At 42.3% G+C, this 12,506-nt stretch overlaps 1 protein-coding gene across 4 annotated transcripts in view; it reads left to right on the forward strand.

Annotated features, from left to right (window-relative positions):
- The first annotated feature begins 2,356 nt into the window (after positions 1-2,356).
- The window catches only part of Tsc22d2 (TSC22 domain family member 2), a 50,264-nt gene continuing 40,114 nt past the window's right edge, over positions 2,357-12,506 (forward strand). For all 4 annotated transcript variants that reach the window (XM_031373896.1, XM_031373897.1, XM_031373898.1 and 1 more), the window contains exon 1: positions 2,357-4,416. In XM_031373896.1, coding sequence (XP_031229756.1) covers positions 2,477-4,416 — 1,940 coding nt within the window. In that variant the 5' untranslated portion in view covers positions 2,357-2,476. The remainder of the gene's footprint in view (positions 4,417-12,506) is intronic.

Raw genomic sequence — 12,506 nt, forward strand, 5'->3', positions numbered from 1 at the left:
CCCCCCCAAAAAAACAAAAAGAAAAAGAAAAAGAAAAAAGAAATGAAACATTCCATCAACTATTTCAGCCACAATAATACCAGCAGGTAACACATATTATCTTTTTTTCTTCTGCCCCCTCAAGAAACTGGGACGTTACTATGAGGTATTGGTTTATATACTGACCTCTGTCACTTGGCTTTGAAGGACAGTTTCTATTGAGTTTAAAATATCTATCTCCATAAATTACAGCTAAATACATAAAAAAATGTTTTGTGTAAATTTTAATTCTCAATCCGTTTTTGGATAAAAGAGTTCTTTAAAGATTAGAGAACTGAGTAAACTACTTTAAACGAGTCATCCTGATATGATCTCTAAAAGCTGCAATAAATCTGACATCTTGATTTCCAGCAAAACGTCTCAGATTTTAGCTAAATGATAGTTGTTTTCCTATGTCAAGAGTTCAAGAGTGGTCAGTGTTTGAAATAATACCCTCACCCTCCCAATGTGGAGACGCTTGCCAGAACTTGGGAGGCAGAGGCAGGAAGCTCACTACAAGTTCAAGGCCACTTTGGTTTAAGTAAGTAGCGTAGGCTACAACAGGTCTTATAAAAGAAAAATGTACTTGATTTTGATTGGGAAGTAGGTACAAGATGGAAAACTCATTGGCACTTTCAGAGCTGCGGTCTGACTTAGTACTGGAAGAAAGAGGTATTCTCTTATTGTGCATGCTCCAAAGCACACCAAGTTAACAACATAGTTCTAATAAGAGCCTTAGAACAATCAAAAGAGCTACCCTTATTTAACACAGTAGGCTTTTCAACTTTGGAACCTATAAGCAGATTTCATGTTCCACGGCTCAAAAGTTTAAATGAACTCTTCCAGCAAATCCGGGAAAATTTGGAGTATGTTACTAACTCCTAATCTTTTTCTAAAACCGACTTTACTCTGGACATGTAACCATCCCTGTCGCCGTTTTTATATAAAGACAGAATTTCTGTCTGAAAGATCATCTTTCTAACTCAGTCTGGCTTGATGTTCTGTGTTAGTCACCCTCGTTTCTCTTAAACCTCACTTCTCCGACTATCCTAGTTTTAACAGATACTTTCAGGGCCTGTAACGCGCGATTCGCTTTCTCCAGCCACACACCTCTTGTGCAGCTGGATCGCCCTACTTTTCTCCCCAATCGCCCAGGTTCCAGGAAGACTACGCTAAACATTAGACTTAGCACATGACCTCCAGTCATCCAGGGTCCCCACACGCCAGCACTAAAGCGTGCGACGCTCCCGGCTTGCAAATTAATTAAAACCGTCCTCTGGCTTCTCAACTCCTCCTAAGTGAACCTGCTGCGTGAAACTTAAAGATTTGGGGAAAAAAAAAATTTAAATAAAGAACCCGCTCCTTTATTTTTTCTCTCCTCTACCCCTTTGGCCCCGCCCACGAATCCCCCCAGCCTCCACACGAAGGCTGCAGGAAACCGGAGGGGGCGGGCCGGTGACGTCACGACGCCGGCGCGTCACGGAACGGCGGCGGCTGCGGCGCTGGCGGCGGCTGCGGCAGCGGCGGCATTTTAGTCTGCGGCGGCAGCGGCTGCGGGGCTGCTGCTGCTCCTCCCAGCATCCCTGGCGCGGCCATTTCAGCCCCATCTTGGCCGAGTGGAGGGCGCTGCAGCCGCCGCTTCAGCAGTTTGAATTTTCTCTCTTTCCGGAGTCTACGGAGCCGGCCTCGCCGAGGAGAGGCGGAAGACCCCGCCACCGGACCCCGCCGAGCGCCGCCGAGCGCCTCCGCTCGCTTGCCGTTCCTTCAGCCGCCGCCGCCCCTCACGCCGCCTCAGAGCCGCGAGGAGGCCGGGCCCGCCGCCGCGGGTGGCTCCCTGAGGGAGGCCAGACTGCCGGCCTTCCCCGCCCCCGAGCGGGCTTCCGCCGGCATGGCCCCGGGACTGCGCTCGGGCTAGAGCCCGGGACCGGAGGGCTGCCTCCCGCCGCGGACCTCCAGCCCCGTCAGGAAGCGCCGGTCCCGGCCTCGCCGCTCCGCCTTCTTCCTCCGCGTCGCCGCGCGGGAGCTGCCGCGGGACCCGGCCAGGAGAGCCCGAGCCGGGCAGAACCGCCCCTCACGCCGCCGCCGCCGCCGCCTCCTGCGCCCTGCGCTCCACCCCCAGCCGGGCCTGCTGACCGCGCCGAGCGCCGGGCTGGACTGACCGAAGCGGCTGAACTGTGCGAGCAGCCGGCCCGCCCCTGAACCACGCTCGGCGGGCCGTCCCTGACGGGTCGAGACTCGAGGCACCGCTGCCGCGGGAGGTGAGAAGGAAGGAAGGAAGGAGGAGGATGTCGCGTCGAGTCGCCGGCGCCCAGAGCAGCCCGTGACCCTGCGGCGTGGGCCGGGAGACCCAGGCGCGAACTCGGACTTTGTCTTTGGGGGCCCGTGCTCGGGCCCTTTCTCGGTTTCCGGTGGGGGGGTCCCAGAGGAGCCTCCGTTCCTCCCCAGCCTTTTTTCCACCATGTCCAAGATGCCGGCCAAGAAGAAGAGCTGCTTCCAGATCACCAGTGTCACCACGGCCCAGGTGGCCACTAGCATCACCGAGGACACCGAGAGCCTGGACGACCCGGACGAGTCGCGCACGGAGGACGTGTCCTCGGAGATCTTCGACGTTTCTCGGGCCACGGATTACGGCCCCGAGGAGGCGTGCGAGCGCAGCTCCTCGGAAGAGACGCTCAACAATGTCGGGGATGCGGAAACTCCCGGGACCGTGTCCCCGAACCTCATCCTAGATGGGCAGCTGGCAGCCGCCTCCGCCTCAGCGCCCGCCAACGGAGGCGGCAGCGTGTCGGCCCGGAGCGTGGCGGGGGCACTCGCCCAGACCCTGGCGGCGGCGGCGGCGGCGTCCGCCACTTCGGTGTCCACTCCCGGGCCGAGTAGCGCAACTCCATCTCAGCCCCCTGCCACTTGTAGTTCCCGTTTCCGCGTGATCAAACTAGACCACGGGAGCGGAGAGCCGTACCGGCGCGGCCGATGGACGTGTATGGAATACTACGAGCGGGATTCAGATAGTAGCGTCCTCACTAGGTCCGGGGATTGCATTAGACACAGCAATACCCTGGAGCAGACTGCGGAGCGGGACAGCGGCTTGGGCGCCACCGGAGGGTCGGTGGTGGTGGTGGTGGCCTCCATGCAGGGGGCGCACGGGCTGGACTCGGGACCTGACAGCTCCTTGACTGCTGTGTCACAGCTACCCCCGTCGGAGAAAATGAGCCAGCCCACTCTCGCCCAGCCGCAGAGTTTCAGCATTGGGCAGCCACAGCCTCCGCCGCCCGTAGGTGGGGCTGTGGCTCCAAGTTCGGCGTCGCTACCGCCGTTCCCGGGAGCGGCGACCGGGCCGCAGCCAGTGACGGCAGCCGTTCAGCCAACCCAGCTCCAGGGAGCGGTGGCCGGCGGCGCCCTGCCCGGGCCTGTGGGTCAGGGGCTGCCGCCGCCACCACCGAGTGTCAACCTCGCGCAGCCCGTGGCCTTGGCAGCTCAGCCCGGCCCGGCGGTCGGCTCTTCGTTGTCGCAGCAGTTCGCCTATCCCCAGCCTCAGCTACCACCCGGGCATTTGCTGCCGGTCCAGCCATCCGGCCAGAGTGAGTACCTGCCGCCGCACGTGGCCCTGCAGCCGCCAAGTCCTGCGCAGCCCTTGTCTACCTGTGCTAGCGCGACCTCTGCTTCCGCAGCCAGCTTTCCTCTGGGGTCCGGCCAAGGCGTGTCCTCCTTGGGTGCCCAGATGATGGGCGCCTCTGCCCAGCCCAGTGAAGCTGTGGCCCCGGGTCCGGTTCCTGTAGGCCAGGCCGCTCCTTGTCAGCCGGCCGGAGTGGCCCCAGCTGCTCTAGGAGGCGTGGTGCAGCCAGGCTCCGGGCTTACTGGGGTTGGGCAGCCCCAGCCCGTGCAGCCTCCGCAGCAGATGGGTGGCAGCGGTCAGCTGCCAGCCGTGCCTGGGGGTCCTCACACCGTGGTGCCCGGAGTTCCAAACGTGCCTGCAGCGGTACCCGTTCCAAGCGTGCCTAGTGTGCCCACCACTTCTGTTACTATGCCAAATGTACCCGCGCCTCTGGGCCAGTCTCAGCAGCTGAGCAGCCATACACCAGTCAGCCGAAGCAGCAGCGTGATCCAGCAAGTTGGCCCACCCTTAGCGCAAGGCACACACAGTGCACCGACAAGTCTACCCCAGTCTGACCTAAGCCAGTTTCAGACTCAGACCCAGCCTTTAGTCGGGCAAGTTGACGATACTAGAAGAAAATCTGAACCCCTACCTCAAGCACCACTTTCTCTCATTGCTGAAAATAAGCCTGTTGTGAAACCTCCAGTTGCAGATGCCCTGGCAAACCCTCTTCAGTTAACACCTATGAACAGTCTGGCCACCTCTGTATTCAGCATAGCTATTCCTGTTGATGGTGATGAAGACAGGTATGTAAATTTTTTTGTTTTGAATGTCATGGCCCAAATATCTTAGGATGCAGTTTTGGGAGTTTGTTTCCACTTAAGGTCTTTATTTTTAAGACTGGTAAAAATCAATTCAAAGTTTTGAAGTAAGGAGACAAAAGTCACGGGATTGTTGTTGTTGTTTTGTTTTTTTTTAAGCAATTAAATGGATAGTGATTCAGCGTGGTTGATGTAGTTCAGTTTAACAGTTTAAAGATGAGAGCTGGTATTGCCCCCACCCTTCAGTAAGAGGGTCCCTTTCTAAGACAGTAATTACTTTTGAGTGTTTATGGTAGTTTTGCCTGAGTTAGTTTTGACCTCTTAAGACTGAAAACCAGAAAGCCTTTTCCTGGGGGCAGGGAAGTGATGGACTAGAAGCAGTCTCCATCAGTGAATTGAGAAGACTGGAGAGAATGATAAAATGTGAAGTCTAGCTTTGACTATCCCTAAGTCAGTCTTTTAATACAGGGGGTCATGAGAATCCCCAGTACTTCTCAAAGATACTATTTTTGTTTAAGCAAAGTAGGAAAAAAAGTACAGGGAAACTGGATGTTCTTTTATCAGTCTTTAGTGTAGGGAAGGGAGGTGTGAAATGCTTACAGTAGTAAAAACTATAGTTTTGAAATGTCTGTAACCAACTCCCTCTACCTAGAGTGTAAATAGTTTAGGTAAAAATTAGTGTATTGCTACACTATTCAATAGCAGTGATGTTTGGTTGTGGCCTACTTAGGAATTGTGGGGGGGTGTTTTTTAGGAGCTGTCACATAGACCTTTGACATTACATAATTCCAACTTTGCTAAACACTTAATTACAGTATTAACACTACATTAAAAATTACAGGAAGAGTTGGGTATCTTTTTACATTAAGTTTTTAAGAGAGGTTAATTTTAGAAGTTAAAAGGATCAAAATTTGGTATGATCTAGAATCATTAGTTATGAAGACTACCATGAAATGATAAAGCTTTTCTTCTATATTCTCTCACAGCCTTAACTTTTTGACTTCCAGTTATCCTTGTTTTATTATTTCTGCTAGTTTAAAAATGCTTACTGGAGTTCATTCATCACTGTTGTGATTCAGAATTCATGATTTTTGTAGCCAAGTTGTGGGAAGTCTGTTGCACTTGAACTAAATGTTCATAAGTGTGTTAGTTAATTAGCCAGGTACAGAAACATTTAACATAGGTGGAATTACAAAGTTTAAAAAAAAAAAAAGAAAACTGACTTCATGAGCAACTCAAAACAACAACAACAAAAAACCCCCCCTCTATTCTCTAGTTGCTCCTATTTTCAAGGGTAGGGCCACATATGACAAGCAGGTGGCGTTTACCTTTTACCTTGGTGGTCAATAAGTACCTTTTCTAGCTAGCAGCAACCTATATTTTTTAAGTTAGTAAATTATCTTTTACTTGCCTTCTCTGATCTATACACTGTCCTGTCTGTATGTCTTCAATTAATGACTTTTTCCCAATCTCCTCTTTTATACATAAAACCTATGAATGAAAAGTATATCTTTTCCTCTTCACGCACTTTACAGTTTACAGCATCTACAGTTAGTCTTCAGAACTTAAAAGGATAACTATGTTATTGAAACAAATCTGTTGACAAATGGAAACTCTCATATATTCCTGTTGAGTCTTTCTACAGATACATGTATTTTTTCCTTACTGTAGGAAAAGTTAGTAATCTCAGAAATCTTATTTCCAAATACGTTTTGACTACAAATAGTGCTATGTCATTGTTCTTGCATCAGTCGATCCTTTTCAAGGGTTTGTGTGTAGTCCCATTTTAAATGTGCCACTTTACCCCAGTCTTAAATTCTGCACTGCATATTATTGGCTTTTCTGTTGTTTTTTAACATGCTAGTTTCCAAAGATGTAATCTTACACACTTGATGTTTTGTCACTAGACCAACACACCTGGTGAAGGAATGAATCCATTAATTAGAAATAGGGTTTTGTTTTTTTTGTTTGTTTGTTTAGAAAGTGTGTAGAAGAGGGCATTCTAAAGTTTACACATGGGGATAACAATTTTCCAAGCACATGTTTAAATTACCTAGATGAATAACTTAAACATTACTTTTAATATAATTTGAGACTACCTTCTTAAAATCTGCAGTATCATACATTTATAATACTTCAAGTACAATATAAATTGGAGAGTTCTTGAGGAATTAATGTCTTAAACTTCCTGAATAGGTTAATGCATTTAGATCCTAAGGAAATACTTGTAAATATTCATTTTTTTGTTAAAATTCCAAATTTAGTTAACAGGTTTTATAGTTCTTTTGTTTTTAAACAAAAGGAAAGAAGATTGGAAGTTAACAAGGTGGGTTTTAGGTTCCTACATTGGAAGTCTTATCATGGTTTGGTTCCATATAAAGGCCTATAGTGAATCTGTTTTGAGATTATTAAACAGCTACTGATGCAGAGTGCTTATCATTGTCTGTTGACCCTATATTATTAAGTAATCAAGTTGTGAGTTTTTTCCAGCCATTTTGATTAGAAAAATTTATGGCTACACACTTTGTATAAACTGGTGGTTATAATGATGATTGATACAGAATTATGTAGCCACTTTTATAGTGAACATTACAAACTTTGCTTAAACTGGCTGTACATTTAACAGACTCCTTTACTGTAAATGAGAGATGTAAACTATCACTGGCCCTAAGTGGAGCACAGTTCAGATTGTTTTCCATAAATAACTGACCAGTGTGAACTCAGAAGGTAGCATTCCAGGAACTCATGAATGGCTGTGATTGTGAACTGTCAACTGTCTAACTGACAGTTGAAAACCTGATTATTGTAAGGATCTTTTAGTGGCATGTTACTTAGTCTTGTTAATTTGCTAATCTCTAGTAATGTTAACTGGCATGTGTCATGTGCTGTAACAAATTTGTCCATATATATTTATTTAATGGATTTCACTTACATTTAATGGACTTCTCTCTTTTTTAACTTGAAGTTTAAGTGAGGATTTATTTAAATATATACCAGGAACAACACTGTCCTCCTGTCTTGGTGTAAAATGTAATGACCCCCCTTTAAGAGCTATGTTTACAGAAAGGTCTCCTTGATCTTCCTGCATATAAATTTAAAAATATGAATGCTCCTTATTTGACTCTGTCTCTTTGGACCTTAACTTTTTTTTTTTTTTTTTTTAAATCTGCATCATGGAGGTAATTTTGCTTTTTTCCAGCCTTACAATTAAAGAGTAAATCATCAGCGAGATACTGTCTTATGCCAAACTAAGACTTTGGGAATATGTTCCTACCCAGGAGTTGGTTGGTAGTCAAAGTATAAAATCAGATGTATACATAACATATTTAGTATACAAACTGATAATGGTACAGTCATTAGAAATATCTAATTGCTAAAATATATATTACTTGTAAACATAGATGTAAATAAAATATATCTGAATTTACAGATTATCCAAAGAAGCTGAAATTCCTGCAGCTTTATCAGTAGGATCTTGGTGTTTTATATTCACAGGAACATCTTTTTTAAATTGAGAAATAGTTACTATGGGCCAAATGTTTATTATTTTAAACAAAATACATACTTATGTGTATATGGATGAAACACATTCCAAGTAACTATTTTAGTACTGTTTTTTTTTTTCAGGTAGATGAGTGAAGGGTATGGAATCAAATATACTAAATCACCTTTGTGAGAAGTCATTTTACATAGTATTAGAAACATAATACGTATCTCTGAGAATAAGTACACCATCAGTCTATTCTTTAAGGCTCTGACAGTATTCATTTGGGATTGGTATGACACTGGGATTATGCGTTTGGTATGTGATACTTTGGAGTGGAATTTATCTTTTTTTTTTCACAAGGAGGGGTTAGATGCAGATGACCTCTGATGATCCATTAAACAAATGCTCTCACCCTCGGTTTTCTATAGAGGAAAATGGATGTGAGGAAAGTAAAAAAGAGGTTTTAATTTTCATTTCCCTGAACTTAGGGGTAGAAAAGTATTATATTGATTGATGGCAAATAACTAAGATGAAAGAAAATATAATAGAGTAACATCCAGTTTGGTCTTAGAAGTGAACTTGTAAGTAATGAGGATGGACTAAATAGTCTGTTTTTTATAAATTTTTAATTTTGGATAATTTAGGCCATTTAGATACTATTTACTAATTACTCTTTAATATAAGGAGAAGGGGCTTTATAAAAGTGAGTCTGTATTGTTAAATGTTGCCTAAATGTTGACCCCTTGATGCTTATGCAAAAGAATACCAGATTTTTTTTTTTAAAGTAAGAAATTTTAATTATTAGTATTGTTTGTGGGGTGTTATACACCAAAACTCATGTACTGGAAAAACCTTTAAGCTTGTAGTTTATTTTTTTAATATTCAACTAGTTTAAAATTAGTACTTTAGATAGCACAATACTGATAGGGGTACATCTACAAAGAATGTACATACATAAATCATTTATCATTCCCATACCAAATCAAAGACATACTAATTATTCAATATTTGTATATTTTTAGTCTAGCATTACTTTAAAAAAAAATAGTTGCCTTTTTGGGAGGCAGAGGTAGACTGTGTAATTTCAAGGCCAACCTGGTTTACATAGTGAGTTCCAGGCTAGCCAGGGCTATGTGATGAGACACCATCGCAAAAAACAATTATATGCCTCCCATAAAGATTTACCAGCTTGCCTTATCATACTATAGCATTAATAAAATACTTTAATGTGTTTAGCTCAAACTTGAATGATAATATTGGACATAACATAAATTGGTTTCATGCGTGTGGCTCTGAATTTTCCAAATTAAAATTAGCTCATTTTTTTTTATGTGTATGAATGTTTTGACTGCATGTATGTATGTGTACAACATTTGTGTTTGCTGATACCACTGGAGACCAGAAGAAGATATTGAGTCCCCTGGATCTAGAGTAACAGTGTGAGCTGCCATGTGAGTGCTGGGAGTCAAACCCACTCCTCTGTAAGAGCAGCATTTGCTCTAAACGACTGAGCCATTTCTCCAGTCCCCCTCCCCTTTCAAATTCAATTTCAAATTTCAAGTTCAAAACTATCCGGGCAGTGGTGGCACACGCCTTTAATCGCAGCACTTGGGAGGCAGAGGCAGGCAGATTTCTGAGTTTGAGGTCAGCCTGGTCTACAGAGTGAGTTCCAGGACAGCCAGGGCTACACAGAGAAACCCTGTCTTGGAAAAAAAAAAAAAACCAAACCTCCAAATCAGACAGTGTGTGTGTGTGTGTGTGTGTGTGTGTGTGTGTGTGTGTGTGTGTGTGTGTGTGTGTGTGTGTGTGTGTGAAAATGCATGAGTGCATGCATGTATTGGTAAAGTGAAAATTTTGCAGATAATTAAGTTACTAATTTTATTGCTATCTTCTTAGGATATTTACTATTTGTTAGACTAGGCAAGGCAAGCAAGTGAAATCTGATTGTTGGTTTAGTCTCTTTGTCCATAAGTATTCACTAAAATTTGACTGGAGTTTTACTCTATAGAAGATAAGCTTTTTCTGGCAAATATATCAAATTATAAAGAACATTGGAATATTTTAAATCTGTTTTGAATGTTTTAGGCTGTTACTTTTTATTAATAACCTATATAACAGGTAAAAAGTTTATATATAATAAAGGAAAATCTGTTTTGAATGTTTTAGGCTGTTTTTATTAATAACCTATATAACAGGTAAAAAGTTTATATATAATAAAGGATTTTAAAAGCAAATTTTAAGGCCCATTAGCTTCTAAAAGAGAGTTATAGTTTTACCATTTGAGAGGTTATGTGTATTATACCAAACAGATCCTTTATAGTTCACCTCTGCCATGGAAACAGGCAAAAATGGAAAAGGGCATTCTTTTGATTAAATACAATCAATGTTTGTGTATTAACATATGAATGACCATGACTCCAGATGATTGAATTAAAATCTGTTGCTGTATATTTGGTATCTTGGACAAGCCAGTCACTTAGCCTTGTGTAATTTCTGCTTCTTTATGTGAAAAATGAGGATACCTGCCTTGGAGATCTCAGTCTTAATTCTGGGATTCTTTAATACAGTTCCTCATGTTATGGTGACCTCCAACCATGAAATTATTTTCTTTGCTACTTAATAGCTGTAATTTTACTACTGCTACAAATGGTAATATAAATATCTGATATGTAGGATATCTGATAATGTGACCCAGTGAAAGAGTCATTTGGCACCCCACAGGTTGAGAATTGCTGGCCTAACATTAAATTTTATGTGAGTAATCTATAAGAAATTGGAATAAATATTCCCATCTCCATTACAGAATATCCCTGAAATAGTATAAAAATTTCAAAGAATCTTCAAGTGATATACAGGTATATGACTGATATGGAAAGATGTTTTATCTGCATGTGTGTGTGCCTGCTCATGCCCATGGAAAAGGAGAATACTGCTCTAGTCATGATGTAGTAAGAGTTACAACAAATTGTGTTGTAATCTGGATTCTTCAACTACTTTGTGGATTTAATTGATCAAGCCATTTAATTCCCCTCAGCTTTTATCCCCCTCCATTTGTAAAGTTAAAATTTGGGTCTTAGTCATAACTTAAAAGTTCTATCTAGTTCTGTTGAGCCCATAAAAGATGAGATTGGGAAGAATCTTTTGTCAAACTCCTCCACCACTTTTTTTGCTATTACTATTGTATAATTGATGACCTTTTGTCAAAATCCTCCACCACTTTTTTTTGTTATTACCTTTGTATGGTTGGTTGGTTGGTTGGTTGGTTGGTTGGTTGGTTGGAAGAAAATCTTTACCCAAATACTCCAGAAGTAAATTAAATGCAAAATAAATAGCTAAAGGAACAATATACTAGTCATTCAGTTTTTGTTGTATTCTCCAAGTTGTAAACATGAGGGTACAGAAATGAGATTCTATTTCTTCTAAGGTGGCATCTTATGATTAGATTATCTATGTGTTAGGTGTTGATGGAGTAAATGCTACATGCTAGTGGGGAACAGTTTAAGAAATGTGATTTCTTAATATAGACTGACTTCTGTTTAGACATTGTCTTCGAGTATGTGTGCATGTATGTACATTTGTAGTTCAGAATTTAAAATATCTAAACCAGGATAAATTGAAAACTTCTTACCTCTGTTCTCAGCCATCCAGTTTTCTGTCTTAGAATTAACCCAATATTTGTACATTCTCAGAGGCTAACTCTTGAACTGAGTTTTAATTCAAAAGGCCATTCACATTAGATCACTGATAAGAGGTGATTTGCTAAGCTCAGAAGTAGCAGCTTGTGAAATGAGTGAGACTGTCATACTTGATTAATTGACAGGAAGAAGAGTGAAGGGTTTAATACCGTAGTAAATTTAGATTCTTGCTTTCCAGTTGCTATTTAAAAGTATTTTTTGAAACTTTTACTGCTCAATTAGTGTCTCTTACAGCTTACTTCAGTATTTATTTCAGTGATTATTGTATTATATGTTAAAATGTGATAAACTTATGGGGGTGGGGCATTGCACTGAAGCCCAGAAGTCAGAGCTGTTATTTGGCAAATATACTAGTTTTCATGCACCTAATTCTAAATTTTAAATTATTCTTTTTGCTTCAACATTACCTTGATGATGATGAAACACTTGATGCATGTTAAGATTCTGTACCAAAAGTTGCATTTTGTACAACATAAAACTAAGCTTAATTGTGTCAAGTCCTATATAAACATAATCTCCTTTGGTCTCTTCAATACCCTGTAAACAAGTGTTTTATTCTCTTTTATGGATTAAGAAAACATAAATACTTAGGTATGACACTCAGAAGCCAGTGTTTCTTTGCTTTATTACTTAGCAAACAATGAATGGGAAGAAAGCAAAATTACAGTAACAACTAATGAATGGTTCTGTTTTGACCTGAAAGATATTTACAAGTACTTAATCCACATGTTAGATTGGAATGACCCTTATTGATTTTTTTTAATTTTGTTTGGTTTCTATGTAATCTTGAATGTTGACTTTTGACATATTTTAAGCTTCAACTTTATGATATACAGTTTTCATGAACTGGGAAATTAAAATGACAGACTAGTGTATGAAGCCAGGGACTAGAG

Source organism: Mastomys coucha, unplaced genomic scaffold (genome assembly GCF_008632895.1).
Source record: "Mastomys coucha isolate ucsf_1 unplaced genomic scaffold, UCSF_Mcou_1 pScaffold16, whole genome shotgun sequence".
Classification (NCBI taxonomy): Eukaryota; Metazoa; Chordata; class Mammalia; order Rodentia; family Muridae; genus Mastomys; species Mastomys coucha.